A 14105-nucleotide genomic window follows, 5' to 3' on the forward strand; every position below is an offset into this window, starting at 1 on the left:
GCCCTACCACTCCCAATCCTTCTTCCTCTTCTGTCTCACATCTGGGAAAGCTGAGAAGAAAACCTGGGTGCTCCCTTATTTGGCACTGATGGGATATTCAAACAAAACTAGAGCCTGCTCATATATAAGAGTACTCTGACCTCAGCCCCACCCTCTAACCACCGTGAAACGCCAAGCCAGTCACCCCTCCCTGCTGTCTTAAGTCATTTTTGGACCTCTTGGGAACCTGGCCTGTTCTCCCTTAAAAGCCTCATTATGTGAGTGATAAATCTTTTCATACACTCTTAGCTGTGTGTGTGGTATGATCAGTCTCAATATCTGAACCAAATTTGGGGTAATGGATCTGACCTAACAGTAAAGCATAGGAAAAAAAAAAAAAAGAAAAAAGAAAGGAAGAATATACTCTGGGGATGAAATTAGGGCTAAATTACTTTCTTTCCTGGTTGTTTTTTTTTTTTTTCCCCTAAGTTTCCTACAAAGAGCCTCCACTTGTCTGATAAAAATCATTAGGTATCATATGTTACACAAGAAGCAAAGAATAAAGCCAATCACTCAAATATCAGGTACACAGTACCAACCCTGCTCTCAAGGGAGCTCACCACCGAATAGGTAAGCTGAACTGTGTTTGACCTGGTGGACAAGGCAAAAGTAACAAGGACATGAGTGGAATAAATGGAACTCAGGGTAAATTCACTTACGTGTTTTTAGTCTCTCTTCCAGGAGACGCCAGCAACTTAATTTTGGGAACACAAATAATTTCAGGAAGCCACAAAACAGAGTCTTTCCTAACCTCTCTCACTTCGGTCCTCTTCCAAATAATGGGACATATTTTTCTCACTGTTGTTATCATCAAATTATGTAATAATTATCTATTTAATTATGTAATAGTTATCTATTTCTAGTCTCTCCAACTAGAAAATGAGTTTTTTGAGGTCAGGAACAATATCTTTTTAATAATTAATTAATAACCACTTTCAGTGCATGCAAAAGATAATACCTCTCATTTACATGTGTAATAACAAATCATTCCCTTTGTAGACAGGCATTTCAACCTATAAGCTATGGATATGTGCAGGTAAATGCTTATTTCCCAGACTGCAGGTACCTACTGGGATTCCTGTCTTGGTGAGGGAGCACACGGCAGAGCAAGGGGGAAAGGTGGCTGTTGGAAGTGGTGATATAACTTAAAAAAATTATTCTGTCACTACTTACAGAATTCTATGAAGGAAGCATGAGCATAATAGACAAAACAGTCTTTAAGAAGACATTATTTGTATCATCTTTACTCTTTAAATAAAACATTTCTTTCCTAACCCTAACTGTAATCATCTGTCAAAGTATCAAGGGCCAAAAGGTTACCCAAGGAGTATGTTCTTTTTTTTTTAACGTTTATTTTTTTTTTAATTAATTAATTACTTATTTATTTTTGGCTGCATTGGGTCTTCTTTGCTGCACGCGGGCTTTCTCTAGTTGCGGCGAGCAGGAGCTACTCTTCGTTGAGGTGTGCAGGCTTCTCATTGCGGTGGCTTCTGTTGTTGCAGAGCGCAGGCTCTAGGCGCGCAGGCTTCAGTAGTTGTGGTGCGTGGGCTCAGTAGTTGTGGCTCGCGGGCTCTACAGCGCAGGCTCAGTAGTTGTGGTGCTAAGTCGGGCTTAGGCGCTCCACGGCATGTGGGATCTTCCTGGACGAGGGCTCGAACCTGTGTCCCCTGCATTTGCGGGCGGATTCTTAACCACTGCGCCACCAGGGAAGTCCAAGTAGTACATTCTTGAACACTTTCCTGAACGAGCAAAAGGCTCGACGAGACAGGGGACCAGCTGAATCTAGTATAGCTACTTGATCAAAATGAAAAGACCCTTAAAAATCTTAAAAATCAGGAAAGCAATTGGAAAAAAATGAATAAGGTCTGCAGAATAGATGAGAGTACTGTATAAAATGTTAATATCTAATTTTTACAATTGATCTCTGCTTATGTAAGAGAATATTCTATTTTTAGGAAATATACACTGAAGTATTCAGAGGTAAAAGGGCTTATACCTGCAACTTACTTTCAAACAATAAAGTTAATGTGGTAAAACATAAATCTGGGGAACCCAGGTTTATAAGAATTTTTTGTACTATTTGTGTAACGTTTCTATAACTCTGAAATTATTTCAAAAGAAAAAATGAAAAATAATTAATGGAAGACATTGGGTGAAGCAACATCTTATTGATCTTAAACTCTGGTGAGGGTGTTCCTTTCAGGACTGAGGAGGGGTCAGAAGGAGTCCTCCAGGTGATACTAATAGCTCAAGAGGTTAGGACACACCAGGGCGAACAGGTCAAACCCAAATATTTCATGTCTCCCAACATGATTTATACCTGGAACAGAGCCAGAAGGGGCCAGAGGTATGGAGGTTGAGGCAGTATACTCATGTGTAAAATTAGGCTAGGATTGAATGATCCAGATGACAATAAAGTGTTACGGTTATTCTTTACAAAATCAATTCACTTGAACACTTGCAAATAACATGTTTATAAAGCATAGCTTGCACATTTCACCTAATTGTAGATAGTGGCAACCCAAGTATGGGTTGTACTGAGGACTCAGGGCAGCAGTAGATAGAGAAAGGCAGGCTGTGGACAGAGAGGGGCAAGCTTTGAGAAGCTTGTTTACGTGGCCCTAAGTCCTGTTTGGGCTGAACAAAGCATAGGGTAAAGCACTTGCCCTGAATTATGGATCTTATTAAGTACAGCCGTGCAACTGCAAAACTCCATCTCCTACCGTTCAATGACATAAAAGTTGTCCCCATCATCTCCTTGGTCAATGACGTGCTCATCAACTTTGACTGTCCTTTCAAACATGGCATCGAGGACTTGAGAAAGCTGTTCCTGCAGGGAATACACAACGAGAAAAGATGGCTTTTACACTTGTGGGGGGAAAAAAACTCTGCTTATCTTAGTTGGTGACTACATGGTAGATGGTAGAAGTCCCCACATCAGACTATTCCCCACGTTCAAGCAGAAACCTAAGGGCTGTCTGAAACAAATGCTTTCCTGTGGCCATTCAGCTTTGCATCTCCACATATACAGCACAGTTGCCAAGTTTTCTGAGGCAGCATTGTTTTGAAAATACATTCTATAATTTACGCAAAAACAGGTATCTAAATCATGGTGCCTATTCTCCCAGCTGCACCCACAAGACTGTCACCTGCCTTGATGGCTCTACTATGTCAGGTATAAAGCCATGTGATGCCACCTTCCTCCAGGTGTTGATATTAACAGGATTATCAAGGCTAAAGGCTGAGATGGCCTCACAGGTTATCTCATGGAACAGCACAACTACTACTCTGACTAGCCAAGCACATCACTTTACCTCTCTGAGACTCAGTTTCTTCATATGCAAAAAAGGGTTTAATAAATAGTTTCTAGCTCATCAACTTTTATGACTAAAGGAGAAAAATCTAAGGAAAGTATATGTCACATAACAGGTACTCAATAAACGAGATCTATTACCAGACATGTAATACTGCTACAATCATTTATACACAACATATACAATTAGTTACTTACCAATATTACCTGCCATAACCAGAAGGTAACTAACTGTACCAGTAAGTATAATGAAAACAAAACAATGCTATTAAATTCTAACAAAACAGTGATCTCAGTCTAGGGCCGGCATACCTCTGTCAGGGAAATCAGTGACTGTTACGGAGCACTAAATACCAGTTTCAACTCAGAGAAAGACTTTGTCTTTGGAGGAATGTGGATTGAAGATCTGACAAGGAAATAATTTTATTGCTGCATAATTCCATGTGATTTAGTGTTCTGTCAGTGTGACTGTTCTATCTAAAATAACATTATCACCAAAAAGCACCTCTTTAGTTCCATAGTTCCAGGTGTGCTGAATACTGTAAAAGTTGACAAATACTAAAAAGGAAGGCTTGCTACTCATGTGTCATCCACGTTAATGTGGAATGTGAGCTCAGTGTTGCCAGAAATCTCATGTTTAAATACAAGTAACAAATTAAAGTTTTCACATACAATACAGACCAAACATACACATCTATACCTGGCTGTATCTGGCCTGTGGGCTGTCCATTGGCAGCCTCATGTTTTGAGTAACTCTTCTTTTTCTGGCCTGGACTCTTCAGAAACATCAGTGTCATGATATAGAATAAGGCATGGGGGAAGCAATCTGGGTTACAGGGGACTAGAATCATACCATGACAACCAAAAGCAACGTGTGACTCAGGACTGGAAAACAAAACAAAAAAGCCCTAGAAAACTTTACAGGGAAAATCTTAAAAGCAGTTCATACATACTCATACATGTGCCTACATATACACACAAGAAACAGTGTAAATGTGGCAAAATGTTAACAACTGGTCAATCTAGGTCAAGAATATAAGAATGTTCATGGTACTATTCTTTGACTTTTCTGTAAATTTGAAAATTTAAAAACAAAGGTTCGGGAAGTAAATTTTTAAAAAATAGAAACAAATACACTCACTGGAATGGCTAAAATTTGAAAAGACAGATAATATCAAATGTTGGTTAAGGATACAGAACAATTGGAAATGTCACATATTGTTGGAAGGAATGCAAAATGGTATAACCACTTTGAAAACCATCTGGTAGATTTTTACAATATCAAACATATACCTATCCTATGACTCAGCAATTTTGCCCTCAGGTATTTTACTGAAGAGAAATGAAAAAAAAAGTTCGCAAAAAGACTTGTATAAAATGTCCAGAGCATTATTCATAAGAGCTAAAAGCAAGAAATAGACCAGGTATCCATTGTCAGAAAAATGGATAAACAAACTGGTATTTTCATGTAATGGAATACTTCTCAGCAATAAAAGGGAATGAACGAACATCACCAAAACAATGACACACTGACATCATGGATCCCTTGATATGATGCTCTGAGAAGGACACAACAGAATTTCTGTGTAGTCTGGCCAAAGATGTATAACCGCATTTCAATCATGAGGAAATATCAGACAAACTCAAATTGAGGTATATTCTATAATGTAATTAACCAGTACTCTTCAAAGTGTCAAGATCATGAAATACTAGAAAGAACTGAAAACTATCGCAAATTGGAGGAGACTAAGGAGAAATAACAGCTAAGTGCAATGTGGGTTTCTGGACTGGATTATTAACTAGGAAAAAAAAATTAGTGAGAAAACTGATGAAATTTGAACAAGGTTTTTAGTTTAACTAATGGTATTGTAACAATGTCATTTTCCTGGTTTTGTTTTGTTTTGTTTTACATCTTTATTGGAGTATAATTGCTTTACAATGGTGTGTTAGTTTCTGCTTTATAACAAAGTGAATGAGTTATACATATACATATGTTCCTATCTCTTCCCTCTTGCATCTCCCTCCCTCCCACCCTCCCTATCCCACCCCTCTAGGTGGTCACAAAGCACCAAGCTGATCTCCCTGTGCTATGCGGCTGCCTCCCACTAGCTATCTATTTTACAATTGGTAGTGTATATATGTCCATGCCACTCTCTCGCTTTGTCACAGCTTACCCTTCCCCTAATTGTACTATGGCTATGTAATATGCTAATATTGGCGGAAGCTGGATGAGGGGTATATGGGAACTCTACTATTTTTACAACTTCTTTTATGAGTCTAAAACTAGTTCAAAATAAAAAGTGAAAAAAGGAAATGGAATGTTGAATAAGAAAGAGTCTCAAAAATATTGTGCTGAGTGAAAAGAATCTCTCACAACAGAGTATATATTGTATGATTCCACTTATATGAAATTCTAGAAGGCAAAATTAATTTATGGTAGAACAAATCAAAATAGAAGTTGTCTCTGGGGGGAGGCGAGCAAGAATTGATCATGAAGGGGCATAAGGAAACTTTTTGGGGTGGTGGCAACATTCTACATCTTGATAGGGGTTTGGATTACCTAAGTGTATGCATTTGTCAAACCTAAGTACACTTAAAACTCATGCATGCATTTCATTATGTGCAAACTTTACATTAAAAAGCTATAAACAAATATTGAACTATCATGATATGCATGCCGAAGTATTTAAGGGAAATATACTGAGATCTCCAATTTACTCTGAAATTATCCTCAAAAATAAGATGGGTTAATGCAGGGGCCAGCAAACAGTTGACTGTTTTTGTAAATAATGTTTTATTGGAACACAGCCATACCCTTTCATTTATGCATTGTCTATGGTTGCTTTCCTGCTACAATAATGAAGGTGAGTAGTTGTGACAGAAATATTTAGTATCTGGTTCTTTAAGCAAAAGTTTGCCAACCCCTTGGTTGAGGGTAGACGGTATATCATGTGACAAGCACAGTAAAATGTTAATGTTAGAATCAAGGCAGTGGATAAATACATGTTCTGTAAAATCCTTTCCACTTTGTTGTATTTGAATATTTTCATGATAAAATGTTAGAAAAATATAATTAAATCTGAAAATTCAGTTATCATTTTTCAAGACTGAAATGGTAAAATGATGTTCTCCAGCACTAAGAAAAATCTGAATACTAGACTGACACAGCAACTTCTTTAGAACATATGATAGTATAAAATTTACAAGGGGTTTTATTCACAGTAGATAAAGAAGCAAGTATGCTTTCCATTGATACAGATGAGTCTTCCAGGGAAAACAGTTGATACAGACTATTATTTCTTACAACCAGCCTTTCCTTGAACTCATGGTCCTTGTTTTATTCAATCTCAGACTAATAAAATTCTGATTAAAGTTCTCGCTATTCCTATAACCACACAGCTACCAAACAGTCTGGTTTACAGACACCAGGGATAGTTGATTCCCTTGATTGATACAACATAATCTCATGTTTGACCAGCCAGATTCCCAGAAGGCTGTGGGGGTATCTTCAGAAGACATATTTGCAGGAGCTGGGTAGTAGGAGAATTCTATTTCCTATCCTTCCTGTCTCTGCACATTCTGGGATTCCCCAGCAGGCCCAGCACCTCAGCCATTCATGTGGCTTCAGCATGTGGCCGTCAAAGTACAGAAGGAATAGGAAATCTGAAGCATCTCTGTCCTCAGGAGGTAGCCCTGTTTTCCATCTCCACCAAGAGAGGGAAGACAGGCACAGGCACAGGCACAGATCCTGTGCTGGGGCCCTAAAGACAAACACCACTCTGTGTGTGCCCCATGCCTGAGGTCTTCACTGAGAAATAATAAGAGGTGCCTTACACCAAAGGAGTGAGAAGCAGTCACACACTTCCAGTGGGTTAACCGCTACCGGTAGAGAGGACGCCACACTGGCATCTTTGGAGAAATTACTCTTCAGCATAAATAAAGACCCTCCAAACTAAGCCAGGGTCATGCAAACCTGAGCATTTCCTTTTAATATGACCCAACTGCATGGTCCTCAAATGGTATTGCCTTGGAGGAAGTACCAAAGCAGTTCAGAGAAATACTAAAAGTCATCTGAAAAGCTCATTATGGATTACAGTGCTCAACACAATGCAAACATTTGCAAGTAAGAAGAAGCTAAGGTTTTAATGCCTCATATGACTGTGGCTAAGATGCTAAAAACTGTTTAAATGATGAATAGGACAAAAGCTAAAAGCCAAAAATATTTTAAAAATCAATGTTACCTGATCAAGATTTTTGAAAAGAAGAATATCTTTGCAAGCTTCCTGAAGTCTGCACCTCTGTTGATCAGTTTTAGGATGAATCACCTGCCAATCCAAATAAAACCAGGAAAATTTTTTTATTCTATTTAAAAATATTACTTAACTTACAAATTGGTATATTTCTTTCTCCTAAAAATGGGAAAAATTAAGAGCATGTTTACTATAATTTTAACTCTATACAAATACCAAGCAGTACCCTGATCGTGGACAGGAAATATGATAGGGGTGAAGAGTACCCACCCTGGACCACCCACTGGCTGTGTGGCTGGCAGCAAGTCAGCTATGCACTGGAAGCCTCAGAGTCCCCATCCGAAAAGCAGAAGGTCACATATCGTTCATTCAACAAATATTAAGCATCGACTAGGTGCCAGGCACCGTCTCAGCTCTGGGGACATAGCAGTGAACAAAAGACAAAAACACCTGCTTTCACATTCAATAAATACATAAAGTATCTTAGAGTGACAAGGCTAAGGAGAAAATAAGGTAGGGAAGGGTGCGTGTATGAGTGTGCATGTGCGTGTGTGCGTCCAGATGAGGCCTGAGAAGGTGACATTTGTAAAGATCCCAAGGAACTGAGGACAACCTGAGGGAGTGAGTAACGTTGACATCTCTAAGAGCACCTCAAGCAGAAGGAACAGCAAGTGAAAACAAGGTCTTATGGTTGGTTAATAGCATGTTTGAGAAAAACCAGGAGACAGATGTGACTGATGCAGAGCGAGGAGAAAAGATCAGGAAGAGACCAGGTTTGGGGGTTAGGTGGAGGGCATTGTAGATCACAGATCTGGAACTTTTCTCTAGTGACATAGGGGCAATCTGAGGGTTCTGACAGAGGAAGGAAAGAGATCTAATGTTTTTAAAGGCTCATGCTGGCTCCTGAGTGAAGAACAGCCTTGAGGGAGGCAACAGTGAAAGCCAGAAAGCTACTGTGATTATCCTAGTGCTAAATGGTGGTGATTAGGACCAAGGTGGTAGCCATGAAGGTGTTGAGAAGTACTGGAATTTTAAATATGTTTTGAAGACTGAGCCTATCAGATTTGCTGAAAATTTGAATGTGGGTATGAAAAAATGAGAGGAGCTGAGGGTGACCCTAAAATTTTGGACCTGAGCAACAGGAAGTTTGGAACTGCCAAGAAGTGAGCTGGAGAAGACTGTGGGTGAAAAAGAATGTCTAAACGGAAATAGTCAGGAGCTCAGTATGAGTTGTCTATTGAAATGTAAGTGGAGATGGCAACTAAACAACTGCTATACAAGCTAGAGTTCAAACCTCAACAGCTTAGTATTACTAGTAGTATTAGTGATATCTACAAAATTAGAATTGTCATAAGGATTAAATGAGCTAATACAGGCAGTGTTTAAAACAGAACCTGGCATTTAGTAGGTGCTCAAAAACTATTACTCCTATTACTAATACTACAGATATTTAGTAAATGTTTACTGAACTAAAAAAAATAATTATTGCCTAGTATCGCTGTTATAATTGAGAGGCCCATCAAGCTCCTTCCTAAGTATTGTCTTCACCCTAAAAAAAGTACATTGCTTAAACTGACCAGAAATAACAGATGCCAAAAGTGTTAAGTAATTTAAATTTGTGATATTAAAAAGTTAGTAAAAAAAGTTTTAACTTTTTAAACTCATCAAAATTTTACAATATCTAAAATAAAAAATTCAAAAACCTACATGTCTATTATATTCACACAATGGTAGCATTTTATTATTAGAATACTTCAGAATCTTTCATAGTCTACTCATATTAAGGCACACTTGAAAGATCATTAAAGTTTCTTTTATAACATCAATCTTTTAAAAAAGATGGTTCAAATTTGCTTTTATAAAAGTAATTTGTTAACTGTACAAGAATTTAAAAACCTGAGTTTTTAAAAAAGCACCCGGGCTTCCCTGGTGGCGCAGTGGTTGGGGGTCTGCCTGCCAATGCGGGGGACACGGGTTCGAGCCCTGGTCCGGGAAGATCCCATATGCCGCGGAGCAACTGAGCCTGTGCACTGCAGCTGCTGAGCCTGCGCTCTAGAGCCGACGAGCCACAACTACTGAAACCTGCACGGCTACAGCCCGTGCTCCGCAACAAGAGAAGCCACTGCAATGAGAAGCCCACGCACCGCAACAAAGAGTAGCCCCCGCTCACCGCAACTAGAGAAAGCCTGTGCACAGCAATGATGACCCAACACAGCCAAAAATAAATAAATTTAAAAAAAAAAAAAAGCACCCAAATATCAACCATAGTCCTACAACAACTACTGTTAATATCTGGGATATATCCTTCCAGGTATAAATCTTTGCACAAACAAGTAAATAAGTAAATAGGTAGACAGACGGATAGATATTCTTAAATTATTTTTTATTTTATAAAATGCTCTATAAAATGTACCTCAAATATACATCATTCCATGTCATTAAGCCCAGTCCTGTACCATCATTTCCAATTGCTGCAGATTCTCTTGACTTGAATGTACCTTAATTTAGCCCTTGGCATCCCCTATTTTGGTTCATTTATGTTGCTTCCATTTTTCAATTTTACAATACTGCAATAATCTCCTTAGAAAGGACCCAACTGTTTGTTAGGGATGAATTCTCCTTCACGTAACTGCTGAGTCAGCTGGCTTGAAGTATAAAGCTCTGACAGCTACAGCTAGGCATCCCTCCTTACCATATCCTCAACCAATCTTGCTTTCATTCTTCTTAATAATTGTCAATCTGTTAGTTAAAAGATGGCATCTTGCTGAGATTTTAATTTGTATTTATTTTAAATGTCAGCATGATTAGATTTGGTATGTAGAGGAGGAGGGGAGTGAGTGGGGACTAAAATTATTCTACCTAATACCTTTGCTGCAGTTCTTACCCTTGGATCAGTATCCTCCTCTTCCTCATCAGGGTTATAGGTCTCAGCACAGACTAAATTTGGAGAGAAAATAAAGAGAAAAATAAATAAAACAGATGTGTGTTTTACTGGAAAATAGGAAGTGGACACAATTTTTTTTTATTCACTGTTTTCTAAAGCTATAATGATTTTTGTAATCCCTTCCTTCAATTAACAAATATATTAAGTACCTAGTAATGCCAGGCATTCTGTTAGTGATGAAAAGCCAGCTCTCTAGGGATTGGTAGTCCAAACAGGAGAGAGATAAAAAATATTATCTACTAAATTCTATGGTAGTAGCAAGGACAAGCAAGGAAGTAATATCTCTGCTGAGCTATGAAGCAGGGATGGAAAACCAAAAAGTACAGTATATGCAATATAAACATATGGATATGGAATTGGAGTAATTATGAAAAGAATAAGTTGAAATAAAATATCTCAACATCATTATGTACATGAATGACTTAAAAGTAAGAATTTTTTTTTTTTTTTGTGGTAAGCGGGCCTCTCACCGCCATGGCCTCTCCCGTTGCGGATCACAGGCTCCGGACGCGCAGGCCCAGCGGCCATGGTTCACGGGCCCAGCCACTCCGCGGCACGCGGGGCCCTCCCGGACCGGGGCACGAGCCCGTGTCCCCCACATCAGCAGGCGGACCCTCAACCACTGCGCCACTAGGGAAGCCCAAAAAGAATTTTAAACAAAGTAAATACTATGTGCCAGGTTCTGTTCTAGGTACAGTATTATATAAATCTAAAACCAACTTGATTTTCTTTGCAGGTAACCTGTGTTTGCACCAGCGGGCCACAGGACATGTCTTTGTTGTAAAGCAAAGATTTAAAAAATATTAACTGAACAATTGTTTATAATAGCAGAATATCATAAATGATATAAGTACCCATTTGAATCATACAGCTATAAGAAAGAACGAGGAAAATCCCCATAGGCTAATAAATAGTGAGTTCTAGGGGAAAAAAAGGCAAAAAAAAACAAGGTGAAGAATATACTACATAGTATGCTGTCCCTTCCATAAAGAAGGACTTCCATGATAAGAATTGGGGAAGGGGGACTTCCCTGGTGGTCCAGTGGTTAAGAATCCACCTTCCAATGCAGGGGAAGCGGATTCGATCCCTGGTTGGGGAACCAAGATCCCACATGAAGCGGGGCAACTAAGCCTGCATGCTGCAACCACTGAGCCCGTGCACTCCAGAGCCCAAGCACCACATCTAGAGAGGAGCCCACGTGCCTCAACAAAAGATCCAGCATGCTTCGGGGAAGATCCTGTGTGCCGCACCTAAGACCCAATGCAGCCAAAAAACAAGGTGGGGAGGAAGGGAATAAATACATAAATATGAATATATATACAAAAAATTTAACATATTTATTTTTTCAAAAGGAAACAAGAGAAGGATAAACCAGACAGAAGTAAAACTGTTTCCTAGAAGGTAGGCAGAAACAAAAAAGAAGGGATAGGGAAGGGAATGAAACTTCTCTAAGAAAATTCTTTTATATAGTTTTGACAGTTAAGCCATGTTAAAATGTTTTATATACTTAAAAAATTAAATTGATAAGGATGGAGGGACCCTAAAACTGAATACAAAGAGAAACAAATGAACCTAACCACATATCAGGTTGATAACATAACCACAGAGAAGGAAAGGAGAATTATTTTAAGTAGCTTCTGAACATAGTACTGTAACCATCCACCCTCAGTGGGATATATTCCAATGACAAAAAAGAACTGCTATTTCCAGTGGTACAGTAATTCCAAAACTCCTCTGTGTACTACAGTTGTGAGTAAACAAATATACAGCCAGATGTTTTTCACTGGAGAAAAGGGGAATAAAATTATGGAACAGAAGAAGGGTTAGAATTGGAGATGTCAGTACAGTCATGATTTTAAAATCTTACCCTTAGGTGTTACAATGGTAGACACAATGAATTATCTAGTGAATAAAAAAGTTAGTGTACTCACTAACAAAACTGTTTTGCCAGGAATGATCTAGATGTGATCACTGGTGTTGCCCAGAATGCAACAAAATAAAGGCAATGATATTTTGCATTCTATGAGCATTTTGTAGTGGACCTTTCTAATCTTCATTCCTCTTACAGCCTTAATCTACCAAATTCATTCATAAGCCTTGTATTATTTGTTAGGGTTTATTTCTTATTTGTTAGCAGGCAAGAAATATAAAAGTTTCTTGACCCTATGCTCAATTCTTTTGTATGATGGCTAAAAATCTCTACATATCTATAAAGAGGGGATAAGATGATACATACCACTCTCAATTTAACTCCTGATTTCTTACAGACATTTACTCATTGCAGCCCTGGTCTAGCTTGCATCCCAGCTTCCCCTTCCTCATTGATTCTCTGACCTAATGGAATACCTGAGAAATGGTGACTCCTAGCATGACCTGTACACAGGACTCCCTTCCCTGCCCAGCCTACTTGTGTGGACCACGCCTTCTGTACCGTAATGCCATCAACACTCTGCATGTCTAACAGGGACCCAGTATCCTTAAATAGATGGAGAAAAATCAGGGAGAAGGGAGTAAGAGCATAGGCACCATTCTAGTCCCTAAAACAGTATCAGGTAATGTTCTGCAGAGAGTGCTGCCCAGCCCCTGGTGGTGCAGGCTTTTGTAGCTGAGCCAGGGAAGTGATAATGGGATGTAGATAATGACTTTCTTTCTATCTTTCTCCAAGCCATTCCTGTTTCCACAAGGAAACAAGTTTATCTCAGATCTGTCCTAAAGATTAAGGCAGACACCTTCCTGAGTTCCTAGATGTTATTGCTGCCTCTTTTCACATCTTCATAGGTATTTGGGTTGGGGCTGAGGAAGCAGCCAGAGGGCAGCTAACCAGATAGTATTTTAAACTGCAAACCTCTTGGTTCTTTGCACTCTTGATTAATGTTGTCATTATCAACCCAGCTTTCTAAACCAGAAATTTGGAACTCACCATGGCTTCCTTCTTTCACCTCTTACCCAATGAATACATCAGATTCTACCTCAGAAATATTCTCATATTTGACCTTTATTCAGCCTACTCTGCTATTCCTTGGTCCAGGATTTCAAAATGTCTTCTTAGAAATACGCATTTAAAAAAAACTCATTTTGGAGACAGATGGATATATGAGTATTATTATACTAACTGTCTCTACTTTTGCATATGTATGAAAATATTCATTTAAGAAGTTGAAAATAATAAGCCTTTAGTGATGAGACTGACAGGATCTTACTGATAATGACACTTAGTCTTGAGCTAGCCTATTTCCAGGCTTGCTTTTCCTCTGAGTTTGGAGGAAAGTATTTTAGCAACTTAGCTCATTTTTATATTTTTAGACAATGTAACTGAGGCAACAAATGTTATAGTTTTTAAGTCTTAAGGTACAGCACTATGATTTAAACAAAAGTAGTTATTTGCATTAAAATTTTTAATGTTTCTATTTGTGAAAAACATTATATCTTTATTTTTTTAAACTGGTTTTCATTTTTTCCCTTTTCTTTTGAACATCAGACTCAGCTCCCTTTTCCCTCTTCCTTTGTTTACCCTCAACCTCTCTACTTTCTGGTACCGATCCCGAATTACTTTTCTCAT

General features: G+C 38.6%; 1 protein-coding gene across 3 annotated transcripts in view; it reads right to left on the reverse strand.

Moving 5' to 3' along the window:
- PRKAR2A (protein kinase cAMP-dependent type II regulatory subunit alpha) overlaps positions 1-14105 on the reverse strand; it is an 80740-nt gene that overhangs the window by 22880 nt on the left and 43755 nt on the right. For 2 of the 3 annotated variants that reach the window (XM_019931618.3, XM_073787947.1), the window contains 3 exons: positions 10487-10539; positions 7594-7677; positions 2763-2869 (listed from right to left, as the gene is read on the reverse strand). In XM_019931618.3, the coding sequence (XP_019787177.1) occupies positions 2763-2869; positions 7594-7677; positions 10487-10539 (244 nt within the window). Of the gene's footprint in view, positions 1-2762; positions 2870-7593; positions 7678-10486; positions 10540-11016; positions 11092-14105 lie in introns of those variants that run through there. The other variant, XM_073787948.1, reaches the window with a different exon arrangement.

Source organism: Tursiops truncatus, chromosome 10 (assembly GCF_011762595.2).
Source record: "Tursiops truncatus isolate mTurTru1 chromosome 10, mTurTru1.mat.Y, whole genome shotgun sequence".
Lineage (NCBI taxonomy): Eukaryota > Metazoa > Chordata > Mammalia > Artiodactyla > Delphinidae > Tursiops > Tursiops truncatus.